Raw genomic sequence first — 15,947 nt, forward strand, 5'->3', positions numbered from 1 at the left:
TGCCAATAATTTTGTCCAGTCCACTTTTGGAGTTTGGTGTGACATTATGTCCAATTTGCTTTTTTTCCTCCCTTTTTTTGGTTTAGTTCCAATACACACAAAGGGAATAAATGTGTATAGCAAAACATGTGTTACTGCAATCCTTTTCTGTGAGAAATACTTCATTTTCTAGAAAAATTTCAGGGGTGCCAACATTCAAGGCCATGACTGTAGCAAAGGTCCAGAGTTCTGACCTTTTTAACCCCTTAACGACAATGGACGTAAATGTACGTCATGGTGACGTACATTTACGCGCCGACATTATCGCGAGCACCGCTCCGGTCATGCGCGGCGGTTCCCGGCTGCTATCAGCAGCCAGGGACCCGCCGGTAATGGCGGACATCCGCGATTGCGCGGATGTCAGCCATTAACCACTCAGCTGCCGTGATCAATACAGATCACGGCATCTGCGGCAGTGTGTTACTTTGAATGGATGATCGGATCGCCCGCAGCGCTGCCCCGGGGATCCGATCATGAGGTCCCCTCACCTTGCTCCGGCTGTCTCCCGGGGTCTTCTGCTCTGGTCTGAGATTGAGCAGACCAGAGCAGAAGATCACTGAGAATACTAATCAGTTTTATGTTCTATACATAGCACTGAACAGTATTAGCAATCAAATGATTGCTGTGAATAGTCCCCTATGGGGACATAAAGTGTAAAAAAAAAAAAAAAAAAAAAGTATTAAAAAAATTAAGTAAAACCTAAGCAAAAATGGTACTGATAAAAACTACAGGTCATGGCGCAAAAAATGAGCCCTCATATCGCCCCATATACGGAAAAATTAGAAAGTTATAGGTGGTCAAAATAGGGCAATTTCAAGACATACTAATGTTGTTAAAATGGTTTGAGATTTCTTTTAAGCGGTACAATTATAGAAAAGCATATAACATGGCAATCATTTTAATCGTATTGACCCACAGAATAAAGAAAACATGTAATTTTTACCGGAAAGTGTACAGCGTGAAAACAAAACCTTCCAAAATTTGCTAAATTGCGGTTTTCCTTTCAATTTTCCCACATAAATAATAATTGTTTGGTTGCGCCGTACATTTTATGGTAAAATAAGTGATGTAATTACAAAGTACAAAAAAAACAAGCCCTCATATGGGTCTGTGGATGGAAATATAAGAGAGTTATGATTTTTTGAAGGCGAGGAGGAAAAAGCGAAAATGCAAAAATAAAATTGGTCTGGTCCTTAAGGGGTTAAATGTGCTCACTGCTTAGCCAGTGGACATGTGGAATTTTGTGGAAATGTATGACAAAACTAGATAATTTTTTCATTTGTTTGTTGTCATCAATAGCATGTAAATAATATAGTAGTACGTAATAAGTAATGTTTTTTTTTTTTTTTTTTGCAGGTTTCCATGTGATCCCTACTTTGTCCAATGTTGTCCCGGAGAGCTGTCTGCTGATTGTTGTTGGCCTCCTGGTTGGAGGCCTTATTAAGGCTGTTGGTGAAACTCCTCCAGTCTTGAAGTCAAATGTCTTTTTTCTTTACCTTTTGCCACCTATCATCTTAGATGCTGGGTATTTCCTTCCACTGCGATCCTTCTCAGAAAATGTAGGAACAATTCTAATATTTGCGGTGGTGGGTACACTCTGGAATGCTTTCTTCATAGGCTCTCTGTTGTATGGTGTGTGCCAGATCAGTGGGGCAGCACTAAAAGATGTAGGACTCTTGGATAACTTGCTGTTCGGTAGTATCATTTCGGCTGTTGATCCTGTTGCTGTCTTGGCTGTATTTGAAGAAATCCACATCAACGAGTTACTCCACATCTTGGTGTTTGGAGAGTCCTTACTTAATGATGCCGTCACTGTGGTAAGTGTTTGGGCATAGGAAGCAAACTAGCTACTTGTGGAAGCTGCCATACTTGTGCCAGGGTAAAGTTTTCTTTGATTTTATTATGTCTGTATAAAATGTGAAAAATCTTTAAAATATTTCCCAATAGGGTCTACATATAGGAGAGAACAACTGAATGACATGGTCCTAAAGTGGCAAAAGGGCTTAGCTATAAAGCCATGTTCACACGGTGTAAAATGTGCTGAAGGTTTATCCGGAAAACACAGGTGGACATTCCACACATTTGAAAAGTCCAGCGGGCACCAGGACCCCTCTCATGGACGACAATGCATTTCCGAGCGAAATCCGCAGAAAGAATAGACAAGTCTATTCCTTTTGTGGTAGCCAGAATGGGGATTTCCACCGTGTGCACAGTGCAGCAGAATCCCATTGAAATCTGCTGCAGCAAAATGTCAGTGCCGATTACTCCGGGGGAATTCTGCACAGGCAGTTTGCAATGTGAACACCCTCATAGTAGCATTAGTTGAGTTTAGGCTAGAGCGGACCTATGCCTTTCACATGTGAGGAAGATAATGAATCCTATCCCGCAGACAGCATGACAAGGTGACAGGTCCAAATCTCCTAGTCAGTCATGTTTAACTTAAAAGCACAACTGCATTTTAGAAAGTACATAGGGGGAGGGGGGGGGGGAGATTTATTAAAACCTGTTCAGAGGTAAAGTTGCTGAGTTGCAAATCAGATTGCTTCTTCTATTTTTCAAAAATGAAAGAAGCAATCTGGTTGCTATTTGGAAATCAGCAACTTTTCCTCTGGACAGGTTCTTCCCCATATTTTTTAACCCTGGCAGTCAGCCCAGCAGCTATGGTTGAAGTGTCTGCTGGTGGCTCCCTTCCTGCTGGTGCTCATATGTTTTAAAGGGGTACTCCGGCGCTTGGACATCTTATCCCCTATCCAAAGGATAGGGGATAAGATGCCTGATCGCGGGGGTCCGGCCGCTGGGGACCGGCGTGATCTTGCACGCCGCACCCCGTTAAAATCAGTCCGCGGAGCGTGTTCGCTCCAGGTCTGATAACTGTCGATCACAGGGGTGGATCGTTGTGACATCAAGGCTCCGCCCCGTGTGACGTCATGCTCAGCCACCCTCAATGCAAGCCTATGGGAGGGGGCGTGACAGCTGTTGCCGCTACACTCCTCTCTGGAGGAAGAATTTCCATCCGAAAACGGACAAGACTGGAAGAAAGAAAGAATTGGAGGAGCGTACACAACTTTCCCCACAGCAACTACAAACACAGAAAATTAGTGAGTCGATCCACTTACTTCACCGAGGGGAGCCGAAGTTCATTTTATGAAGTGGATCAACTTACAAATTTTCTGTTTGTAGCTGCTGTGGGGAAAGGTGTGTCCGCTCCTTCAATTTTTTTTTTCTTCCAGTCTTAAATGGAAAAGAGGGATTAAAAGGGTACCCCAGTAGAAAACTTTTTATTTTTTTATTTTTTTTAAATCAACTGGTGACAGAAAGTTAAATAGATTTGTAAATTACTTCTATTTAAAAATCTTAATCCTTCCAGTACTTATCAGCTGCTGTATGCTCTAGAGGAAGGTCTTTTTTCTCTTTAATTAATTTTCTGTTTGACCACAGTGCTCTCTGCTGACAATTCTGTCCATGTCAGGAACTTTCCAGAGCAGGAGAGGTTTGCTATGGGGTTTTTCACCTGCGCACTCCAACTTTCCGGCAACAGTTGATTTAAAAAAAAAAGTTTATTTCCCATTGATAAAAGTATCGGGCATTTGAAAAAAGTCTGGCATAAGGAGCGGGATACTAAAAAAAGTATAAGAGCAAATAAAACATTCCATCGACTTCAAAGTGGTGCCATTAAAAACGAATATTTTTTTTTATTTGTTTTTAAATAGTAAAACATAGTAAAACTATATACATTGAGTATTCTTGCAATTGTGCTGACTCACACTGTTCTGCTCATTTCTGTGTTCTTCCATTTATTAATATTTACTTATTATTAGCTTAGCCAGCACGTCCAATGTTTTTAGGCATGTGCACATTGTCAGTGAAGCCAGGGACAATGCTCCTTGCTTTAAAAATTATACACGATAAAGCGAGTTATACCTTTTAAAAGGGGTACTCCGGTGGAAAACAATTTTTTTCAAATCAACAAGTTAAACAGATTTGTAAATTACTTCTATTAAAAAAAATCTTAATCCTTCCAGTACTTATCAGCTGCTGTATGCTCTAGAGGAAGGTCTTTTTTCTCTTTAATTAATTTTCTGTTTGACCACAGTGCTCTCTGCTGACAATTCTGTCCATGTCAGGAACTTTCCAGAGCAGGAGAGGTTTGCTATGGGGTTTTTCACCTGCGCACTCCAACTTTCCGGCAACAGTTGATTTAAAAAAAAAAGTTTATTTCCCATTGATAAAAGTATCGGGCATTTGAAAAAAGTCTGGCATAAGGAGCGGGATACTAAAAAAAGTATAAGAGCAAATAAAACATTCCATCGACTTCAAAGTGGTGCCATTAAAAACGAATATTTTTTTTTATTTGTTTTTAAATAGTAAAACATAGTAAAACTATATACATTGAGTATTCTTGCAATTGTGCTGACTCACACTGTTCTGCTCATTTCTGTGTTCTTCCATTTATTAATATTTACTTATTATTAGCTTAGCCAGCACGTCCAATGTTTTTAGGCATGTGCACATTGTCAGTGAAGCCAGGGACAATGCTCCTTGCTTTAAAAATTATACACGATAAAGCGAGTTATACCTTTTAAAAGGGGTACTCCGGTGGAAAACAATTTTTTTCAAATCAACAAGTTAAACAGATTTGTAAATTACTTCTATTAAAAAAAATCTTAATCCTTCCACTAATTATCAGCTGCTGTATACTACAGAAAAAGTCGAGTTGTTTTTTTTCAGTCTGACCACAGTGCTCTCTGCTGACACCTCTGTCCGTGTCAGGAACTGTCCAGAGCAGGAGAGGTTCGCTTCTACTCCGAACAGTTCTTGATATGGACAGAGGTGTCAGCAGAGAGCACTGTGGTCAGACTGGCAATAACTTCACAAATTTCTCTGTAGCATACAGCAGCTGATGAATACTGGAAGGATTACGATTTTTTAATAGAAGTAATTTACAAAGCAGTTTAACTTTCTGAGACCAGTTAATATTAAAAAAATAGTTTTCCACCGGAGTACCCTTTTAAGCATTGTTTGACATACTGGGCTTTTAGTGCTAATTAGAGATGAGCGAACTTACAGTAAATTTGATTTGTCACGAACTTCTCGGCTCGGCAGTTGATGACTTATCCTGCGTAAATTAGTTCAGCTTTCAGGTGCTCCGGTGGGCTGGAAAAGGTGGATACAGTCCTAGGAAAGAGTCTCCTAGGACTGTATCCACCTTTTCCAGCCCACCGGAGCACCTGAAAGCTGAACTAATTTATGCAGGAAAAGTCATCAACTGCCGAGCCGAGAAGTTTGTGACGAATCGAATTTACTGTAAGTTCGCTCATCTCTAGTTCTAATGTTCAGTTTCTGAATTTACTGTATCTTTGCAGTCTTGTGGGGGGGTTTCTTTGCCCTAATTCATAAATATCTCTCCCTTAGGTTTTGTACCATCTCTTCGAAGAGTTTTCTAGCTTGGATCAAGTGGCATTCCGTGATATCGCCCTTGGGTTCCTGAGTTTCTTTGTTGTCTCCCTTGGAGGGCTGTTTGTAGGACTTGTATACGGCCTAATCGCAGCCTTCACTTCCCGCTTCACATCCCACATCAGAGTTATTGAGCCGTTGTTTGTTTTTCTCTATAGTTATATGGCTTACATGTCTGCAGAACTCTTCCATCTCTCCGGAATTATGTCGTAAGTTTTTTTTAGTTAGTTTTATTTATACCTACTTGTGTATTGCTGTATTTCATGTAGCATTAAACTGACATCCTCTGTATTTTATATTGCAGTCTTATTGCCTCAGGAGTAGTAATGCGACCTTATGTTGAGGCTAACATTTCCCACAAGTCTCATACTACAATCAAATATTTCCTGAAGATGTGGAGCAGTGTCAGTGAGACCTTAATCTTCATCTTCCTAGGGGTCTCCACTGTGGCTGGACCCCACTCTTGGAATTGGATTTATGTAATCAGTACGCTAATATTCTGTCTGGTAGCACGTGTACTAGGTACTGACTTAGTTTCTTAATTTGTTTGGTGTGTGTATGTATAGCATTCAGCCCTCGGGCCTACCATACTTGCGACACAATGCCCTTTTTAAATTGTCTGTGTAGACAGGACAGTAAGGATTTATTTATTTGGACAGTCAGTCTTTGGAAAACGATTTTTTAATTGCAAAAATTCTCTTTTAATTACGTAATTTTTTAAAATTATGCATCCCATTATGGTAGGTTCATTTTGATTTAGTGCCTTTCGAGACACAGATATATCAGCATCCTGAAAAAATGGGTTTCTGCTGTATTAATTCACAGATAGCTGGTTTTACTTGGACCCTAAATTGCAGCAAACTAGGCTTTAGGGTCCAAGTAAAACCATCTATATGTGGATGCATAAGTATCCCATTCTTACTGTATATATGTTTTTACAGCATCCCGTATCTCACATAAGTGAGTACACCCCTCACGTTTTGTAAATATTTTATTATATCTTTTCATGTGACAACACTAAAGAAATTACACTCTGCTACAATGTAAAGTAGTGAGTTCACAGCCTGTATAACAGTGTTTAATGTTGTCTCCTCAAAATAACTCAACATGCATCCATTAAAGGGGTACTCTGCCCCTAGACATCTTATCCCCTATCCAAAGCATAGGGGATAAGATGTCTGATCGCGAGCGTCCCGCCGCTGGGGACCCCCGCATTCTACCATGCAGCACCCACCTGTAACAGCTTCCGGAACCGCTGGAGGCCCTCAGGCAAATACCATCCCGACCACGTGGACTGAAGATCGTGACGTCACGACTCCGTCCCTGTGTGAAGTCGCACCCCGCCCCCTCACTGCAAGTCTATGGGAGGGGGCGTGACAGCTGTCACGCCCCCTTCCATAGACTTGCATTGAGGGGGCTGGGTGGGATGTCACACGGGGGCGGAGTGGTGACATCCCGATCTTCAGTCCGCGTGGTCGGGATGGTATTAGCCGGAGGGCCTTCAGCGGTTCCGGAAGCTGTTACAGGTGGGTGCTTCATGGTAGAATCCATGGCAAAGAACTCTTGCTAAGACCCTAAAACTGCCTTGCTATGGAAGCTGAGGTAAAAGTGATGGACTGGCCAAGTATGTCTCCAGACCTAAACCCTATTGAGCATCTCTGGGGCATCCTCAATTTGAACGCAAGGGAGCGAAAGATCTCTAACATCCACCAGCTCTGTGATGTCATCATGAAAGCGTGTAAGAGGAGTCACGTGGCAACCTCTGAAGCTCTGATGAACTCCATGCGCAAGAGGCTCAAGGCAGAGCTGGAAAATAATGGTGACCATACAAAATATTGACACTTTTTGCCCCCAATTTGGACATATCCACTTGGGTGTACTCATTTTTGTTGCCAAGGTTTAGACATTAATGGCTGTTTGTGTTATTTTGAGGGGACAGCAACATTAAACACTTATACAGGCTGTGTACTCACTATTTTAAATTGTAGCAGAGTGTACTTTCTTAAGTGTTGTCAAAGAGAGAGAGAGATTTTCATTGTAAAATTTTGTTTTTGAGGATGGATTGTGGGGCAAAAAAAGTATTTAGTCAACCACCAATTGTGGAAGTTCTCCCACTTAAAAATATGGGAGAGGCCTGTAATTTTCATCATAGGTATAACTCAACTATGCGAGACATAATGAGAAAAAAAATCCATAAAATTACATTGTCTGATTTTTAAAGAGGGGACACGTCTGGCACTGCATGATTTGAGTCCCTGGCGGCGTAGTGTGTTACTGATGGTAGCCTTTGTTACTTTGGTCCCAGCTCTCTGCAGGTCATTCACTTGGTCCCCCCCATGTGGTTCTGGGATTTTTGCTCACCGTTCTTGTGATCATTTTGACACCACAGGGTGAGATCTTGCATGGAGCCCCAGATAATGGGAGATTATCAGTGGTCTTGTATGTCTTCCATTTTCTAATAATTGCTCCCACAGTTGATTTCTTCACACCAAGCTGCTTGTTTATTGCAGATTCAGTCTTCCCAGCCTGGTGCAGGTCTACAATTTTGTTTCTGGTGTCCTTCGACAGCTCTTTGGTCTTGGCCATAGTGGAGTTTGGAGTGTGACTGTTTGAGGTTGTGGACAGGTGTCTTTTATACTGATAACAAGTTTAAACAGTTGCCATTAATACAGGTAACGAGTTGAGGACAGAGGAGACTCTTAAAGAAGAAGTTACAGGTCTGTGAGAGCCAGAAATCTTGCTTGTTTGTAGGTGACCAAATACTTATTTTCCACCATAATTTGCAAGTAAATTCTTTAAAAATCTTAAAATTCTTCATGGATTTTTTTTCTCATTATGTCTCTCATAGTTGAGGTATACCTATGATGAAAATTACAGGCCTCTCGTCTTTTGAAGTGGGAGAACTTGCACAATTGGTGGCTGACTAAATTCTTTTTTGTCCCACTGTACAAGACAAATTACGGCCATATTTTGGCATGTGTATGAAAAAAAGGGTCTGATAATTTTACAGCCATAACAAATATGGACAAAATGAATGTGTCAAAGCTAAGGGACTTTCTAATTATTTGAAAGGCTGCTTTTGATAAATCTCCTCCTCCAATATTTTGATCAAAGATTTAACACTTGTGTTCTCTCCAACGGAATTATAGTCACACAAAGCTCAGCTGCTGAAATTCAGTATTGTGCTTGGGGCCTTTACTATAGTTCAATACATAATATGGCTAAGTCCAGATGGCCGTTGTGCTCTATCCCATTGAGGGTTCGTTTGGCTTTCTAAAATATGGAGTGTCAAGTATTTCAAGGGAGTTGAGTAGACAAAAAGACTGGACATGCACTATTTTCTTTCCCCCCGCTTAACTACTGTCCTTCCGACATACTAAGCAACAGAGTTCCCTTTACCAGAGCGCAACGGCCGTGTGAACTTAGCATTATAATACATAAGGCACATTAAAGGGGTATTCCAGGAAAAAACTTTTTTTTATATATCAACTGGCTCCAGAAAGTTAACCAGATTTGTAAATTACTTCTATTAAAAAATCCTAATCCTTTCAAAAATTATCAGCTGCTGAAGTTGAGCTGTTGTTTTCTGTCTGGCAGGGTGCTCTCTGCTGACATCTCTGCTTGTCTCTGGAACTGCACAGAGTAGTAGAGGTTTGCTATGGGGATTTGCTTCTAAACTGGGCGGTTCCCGAGACGTGTCATCAGAGAGCACTTAGACAGAAAAGAACAACTCAACTTCAGCAGCTCATAAGTACTGAAAGGATTAAGATTTTTTTAATAGAAGTAATTTACAAATCTGTTTAAAGGGGTTATCCAGGAAAAAACTTTTTTTTATATATATAATCAACTGGCTCCAGAAAAGTTAAACAGATTTGTAAATTACTTCTATTAAAAAATCTTAATCCTTTCAGTACTTATGAGCTTCTGAAGTTAAGGTTGTTCTTTTCTGTCTAAGTGCTCTCTGATGACACGTGTCTCGGGAAACGCCCAGTTTAGAAGCAAATCCCCATAGCAAACCTCTTCTAAACTGGGCGTTTCCCGAGACACATGTCATCAGAGAGCACTTAGACAGAAAAGAACAACCTTAACTTCAGAAGCTCATAAGTACTGAAAGGATTAAGATTTTTTTAACAGAAGTAATTTACAAACCTGTTTAACTTTCTGGAGCCAGTTGATATATAAAAAAAATTTTTTTCCTGGAATACCCCTTAACTTTCTGGAGCTAGTTGAAATATAAAAAACATTTTTTTTTTTTTTTTCTGGATAACCCCTTTAAAGGAGAACTCCAGAATATAAAAATTTGTCCCCCCATACTGCTGGCAGTAAAAAAAAAAAAAAAAAATGATGTACCTACCTTCCTCCGCTCCCCCGGGGCCTCCGGTAACCGGCTCCAGTCTCCGCCACGATCCTCTTCCTGGTTGCTGGTGGTCGGCGAGTCATACTGCACTCAGCCAATCACCGGCCGCAGTGAAGTCCCGGCTCGACCGGTGATGGGCTGAGCGGGAGTGTGACGTTTTCGGCCCCGGCAGCAGGTGCCTGTGTAGTGAAGAATTTTGTGTCCTGAAGCGTTCTCACACTGCTGCTCAGCCTGTCGCCGGCGGAGTCTGGACTTCACTGCAGCCGGTGATTGGCTGAGCACAGTATGACTCGCCGACCACCAGCAACCAGGAAGAGGATCGCGGCGGAGACCGGAGACGGTTACCAGGGGAGCGGAGGAAGGTATGCACATCTTTTTTTTTTTTTTTTTTTTTTTACTGCCGGCAGTATGGGGGACAATTTTTATATTCTGGAGTTCTCCTTTAATATCTTGTGTAAATATGTAAAAAGGCTTTTATAGCATTCCACAAAGTAAGATGGAAGCTAACCGTAATGTTGCTTGTTTTCTTGCAGGTGTTATGAGCTTGACTTGGTTTATTAACAGGTTCCGCATAGTCAAATTGACAACCAAAGACCAGTTTATTATTGCATACGGTGGCTTGCGAGGTGCCATTGCGTTCTCTCTGGGATATTTATTGCATAGTCCAAACAGACTGATGTTCCTCACTGCAATAATAACAGTCATATTCTTCACAGTGTTTGTACAGGTAAGTAAAGAACCATTCAAATTATTAAAGCCAGGGGTCTCCAAACTATGGCCTGCTGCCACATCCAACCATCCACATGCTTTCTCCCGGCCTGCAGCTTTTTGCCCAGAAGCACTTACATTATGGGGGCGGTCCACCCTGGGTGCCACTGATCTAGTGGTGCCAAGTCCCCATTTCTACAGACGGCACCCATTGGCATATCACTACCCTGCTGTGTGCTTCCCATCCATAAAATGGAGTCCTATGGAGGAGCCATGTGATGATAAATGTCAGTCTGCCTCTTTTAATGCGCTGGAGAGGCAGAGTAAGGTGTATCTTCCACATGCTCCTCTATAGGACTCCATGTTCTGGACAAGAGGTGAGCGGAAGTGTGAAGGGCTAAAAAAAAAAAAAAAAAAAAAAAAAAGAGAGACTTAAATGTAGTTGAGTTATTCCATATGAATGTACAACTAAAATGTTAAGAAAGAGATGATAGTGGGGGGCAAAGATGATGGTAAGAGTATTCATGGTATGTTTTTCTGTCTGCTGTTGAACCTAATTGTCATTAAAAAAAATTAAATATACATTGTGTCCCTCATGCTCTAAAGTTTGGAGATCCCTAATCTAAGTAGCAGAAAGAGAGAGACAATCCTAATTAAAGGGGTTATTATAACCTAAACTCTTCTATGGGAAACCAAATCATATATATGGTGACAAGTCTAATCACAAACCTATAAGTGCCAACCATTAAAAAAAAGTAGCCGATGGGGGAGAGAGATTCTCCCCAAAAAAGGGGTCTTCTATGGTGCTCTCCTTCAGAAGGTCTGTGTCTAGATATAAGTAACCGACCAAATGCGGACTTATAAAATAAAAAATATTTATTGTGAGCATGCAGATGAAACAACGCGTTTCGAGGGGCGGGACCCCCTCTTCGTCAGGTTTTCTGATTGGAAGTTGGACATGACATGAGAAAACCTGACTAAGAGGGGGTCCCACCCCTTGAAACACGTCATTTCATCTGCATGCTCACAATAAATATTTTTTATTTTAGAAGTCCGATATGGTCGGTTAATTACTTGTATCTAGACACAGACCTTCTGAAGGAGAGCGCAATAGAAGACACCTTTTTTGGGGGAGAATAGCCCCCCCCCCCATCGGCTACTATTCAAGACCGTCCTCTGCCAGATGAGAACGGGACCGGTGCCGGCTGCACTCCTCCTCTGCATCAGTCAGTGGTAATAAGTCTTCTATGGTGTTGTGCTCCTAGCATAACACCAGTAGGTGAGCAAACCTTTTCCTATATTGCATATACCATCTCCTAAAAAAGATAATTGCGCTTAGATGCGCATTGGTCTATTTCTGTCTTTTCTTTTTCAAAACAACCATAAAAAAGGCAATCCTAAACCAATATAGAATGCAAAAATAGCATTACACAATTTACACTACAGACAAGAACAAAAGATACCCCCGAACCCCTAAAATTACATATACACCAAATCCAGTCTGTAGATGGTAATTCTAAAGCCCACAGTAAGCCAGGTAACAACTAAGGCAAAGTGCAAAAAATCTATAATAAAGTGTAAATAACATCAATAATATATATTACCTGGGGTGCTCATGGTGCCTGTAGCCATATGGGAACCAGTGTAACCCTCAGAGGAACAGTTTTTGACATGCTACCAAGCATTTAGCAGTTACTGCTGTATTATTGAGACTATATGCACCATCCATTTGTGATTTCTTAAGTGACACCCGTTTGATTCTTACTAACTGTCCTGATATATTACCGTGTTCTTTTGCTTAGTTTTCTTTTTTGTGTTTGAATAAAGGGAATGACAATTCGACCTCTGGTGGAACTTTTAGCTGTTAAAAAGAAGCAGGAGACCAAGCGTTCAATAAATGAAGAGATTCATACTCAGGTAAAAGAAACATTGGCAACACCTTAGGTGTCCTAGTAGTATAAAGTCAAGAAATAACAGCTTATATTGTAATTAACTTAGATTTCCCTGAGGAAAATGCTCATCCTTCATGTGCTTCTGACTTTCATACTGCATCCTGTAACAGGGGAAATGTAGCATTACATACTGGTGCCCTATGAAGGAAGATCTGTGTAATACAGAAACACTGAGGCCTATTAGAGGGGCGGTCTTAAATGGGGCACCACCCTATGTTGTTCATATGCTTTAATAGGTAATATTTGTAATATGTAAAGGTGGTTGTATTATGAGATTTCTCTTAACTTGCCAAAGATGTGCTTTCACTTTCTAAATAAGGTGCATTTATCATAAAAAGGTATGTAAATTCACCATACATTACAATATATAGTAAATTCTGTTGACTATTTTGTGATCTGCTATGTCAATAAACATGTTTGAGTTCAAATCCCCCCTCCCCTTTAACCCTTTGAGGACCAAGGGACGTATTTGTCCTGTATCAGGCTATTAAAAACATGGGACAAATACGTCCCTTGGTCCTCAAAGGGTTAAAGCGTACCTGTCATAGTGCCAAAAAGAAGTGATGTGTTACTCAGTACCTAATTCTGATCATGTAAATATCATTTTTATATGTCTAGGACATAGCCATCCCTAACAAATAGCATTTATATGTTGCTCGATTGCTTTGTGTTCTTACCTTGTGGAGGGGGGGCGTGTCCATCTCTCTCCCTCACTGGATGACTCATCTTTTCTGAGTCTGGGAGCAGCCTGGCAGTCTGCAAATCACTGCACAGTAGTTTTTATGCATACATTTTCTATTTGTTCCTAGTAAAGCTGGATGCTATTCAACATAGCTGTCACTATGTGTGTCATTCAGCTTTCACAGACTCTTGAATGTCTGATCAGCTTCTTTGTCATTCAGGAGTCAGAGGAAGCTTTGGCTGTTCAAGCATGCTGGGAGTGGTGGTTTTGCAACAGCTGGAGCTGCAGTGTTTGTAAAGCACTGTTTTAGAGCAGTGTTGCCTTTTTAGCTGTTGCAAAACTACAACTCCCAGTATGCCCACACATCCTTTGTAGTTTTGCAACAGCTGGAGGCACACAGCTGGAAAATACACAGCTCTGAAACAGAGTTTTACAAAGATTGTACCCCAGCTGTTGCAAAGCTACAACTCCCATCATGGGAATTGTAGTTATAAACCAGCTGAAGGCTATAGTGGTAGAGTTGTGATCTCCTATACTGGATACCAACACACTTTACGGCCGGTATTTAGTATGCTGTAAAATACGGAGTAGTCTGTCTGCATAAAGGTAGATGGCGGCTATTTTTTATATTTTTTTTATTTTTTTAGTAAAATTAACTTTTTTTAATTAAATGAATATTTTAAGAAGTCATCTTATCAATAGTACTACAAAATATAAAAAGTTTTTCATAATGACAGTGCCTCTTTAAACCAATCTTTTTGATTTGTGTTTACAGTTAAACAACTCAGGTCATCTTCATCACATGAGCGTTTGTAATAACTTGAGCACACAAATGCTAGACAGATTTGCAGCAATGCATCCCATGATTCTGTTTTCTTCCCTCTTCTTAGATGCAGCAGTTCTCCTTTTCACACAGTGGTGTGCATTTGATTCATTGCTTTCTTTTTATAGTTCTTTAATATTGTTAAATGTTACTTCTAGATTTAATTTTTATCCAACCCTAAAGGATACAACTTTTGATTTCCAGCGAGATTAACATAGTAGACACATAGAATCTTTCAGCAGATAAGAACTATTTGGCCCATCTAGTCTGCCCAATAATCTGAATCCTATTAATAATCCCTGGCCCTTTCTTATATGAAGGATAGCCTTATGCTTATCCCATGCATGTTTAAACTCCTTCTCTGTATTTACAATACAGGAATATGGGTGCACTACTGTGGTAGATGTATACAATGACATTGGCTATCCCTCAACACTGATGTTAAAATTAAGACATTGGCCAGTGTATCCTTATATGAAGGACACACCAGAGCCCGCACACCAACGCCAAGGTTTCTCAAGATGGTGCGAGACCTACGCTAATCCTACCTGTGCTTGATAAGCAAAACAGGGGCCAGTGGGCAATTACGGCAGCATTCGGTTGACTCACAACTTCCTCCCAGATACCCTCCAGCGTGACTGAGCACACATGCAATGGGAGGAGGGAGGCAAGCTGCAAGCCCCACCTGAGTTGGCTAATATGGGTGCCTGGCCTCACAGGTGCTACCTTAATGCTGCCTTGAAGGTATTCAAGGCGTATTAATTTTGGAGTTTACACACCTCCAAGTATAAAATTTAAACAAACAACAAAAAACGTGGTCTCAAATGGCTGGAGCTTGCCTCCCTCCTCCCATTGCATGTGTGCTCAGTCACGCTGGAGGGTATCTGGGAGGAAGTTGTGAGTCAACCGAATGCTGCCGTAATTGCCCACTGGCCCCTGTTTTGCTTATCAAGCACAGGTAGGATTAGCGTAGGTCTCGCACCATCTTGAGAAACCTTGGCGTTGGTGTGCGGGCTCTGGTGTGTCCTTCATATAAGGATACACTGGCCAATGTCTCAATTTTATCATCAGTGTTGAGGGATAGCCAATGTCATTGTATACATCTACCACAGTAGTGCACCCATATTCCTGTATTGTATTCTAATTGTTACACATCCACACCGTTTATCTGGTGTAGGATTCTATTGTGGCACTTGTAGTCCGCTGCAGGCATCCTCCATTGTATGCATTTTTATGCTGGGGATCGCCCCTAGCAACAGACTACAAGGGCAGGATCTGCTCCCCCAGTATAAATGCACAACTGCATTTGGGGTTGAGCACCTCCAGCCATTTGACCACGTTTTTTGTTGTTCCTTCTCTGTATTTGCAGCAACCACTTCTGCAGGAAGGCTATTCCATGCATCCACTACTCTCTCAGTAAAGTAATACTTCCTGATATTACTTTTAAACCTTTGCCCCTCTAATTTAACCTCTTAAGGACGTAGGGCGTATGCATACGCCCTGCATCCCAAATCCATAGGGCGTATGCATACGCCCGTGGGAATTCCGGTCCCCGCCGCTAGCCGTTTGGGGACCGGACCGGGATGACTGCTGATATCTATCAGCAGGCATCCCGTGCATATGCCCAGGGGGGGGTCAGACCGACGATTTTCGGTGGATCCGGGTCATACCGGCGTCCGGTGACCCGGAAAATCAGGGGGATTGGGGGTGTCCAAGACACCCCCGGTCCCCCTGAAGGGATAGGAGTTAGGTGGCAGGGGTGCCACCCCTCCTATCCCTGCTATTGGTCGGCAAGACGTGACGACCAATAGCAGATCGGGGGCAGGGGGGTTAAAGTTCGGGCCCACCGACAGTACTCCAGGCAGAACGGGGGAACTGTAGCGTGACCGGCGACGGTGAAGGTCCCTTACCTGATCGGCGGGCGGCGATGAT

General features: G+C 41.7%; 1 protein-coding gene across 1 annotated transcript in view; it reads left to right on the plus strand.

Annotated features, from left to right (window-relative positions):
- SLC9A1 (solute carrier family 9 member A1) overlaps positions 1-15,947 on the plus strand; it is a 55,351-nt gene that overhangs the window by 16,515 nt on the left and 22,889 nt on the right. The window contains exons 2-6 of the mRNA XM_056557397.1: positions 1,396-1,856; positions 5,452-5,702; positions 5,798-6,015; positions 10,384-10,577; positions 12,386-12,475. Coding sequence (XP_056413372.1) covers positions 1,396-1,856; positions 5,452-5,702; positions 5,798-6,015; positions 10,384-10,577; positions 12,386-12,475 — 1,214 coding nt within the window. The remainder of the gene's footprint in view (positions 1-1,395; positions 1,857-5,451; positions 5,703-5,797; positions 6,016-10,383; positions 10,578-12,385; positions 12,476-15,947) is intronic.

The sequence above is a fragment of the Hyla sarda genome, chromosome 2 (assembly GCF_029499605.1).
Source record: "Hyla sarda isolate aHylSar1 chromosome 2, aHylSar1.hap1, whole genome shotgun sequence".
Taxonomy (NCBI): domain Eukaryota; kingdom Metazoa; phylum Chordata; class Amphibia; order Anura; family Hylidae; genus Hyla; species Hyla sarda.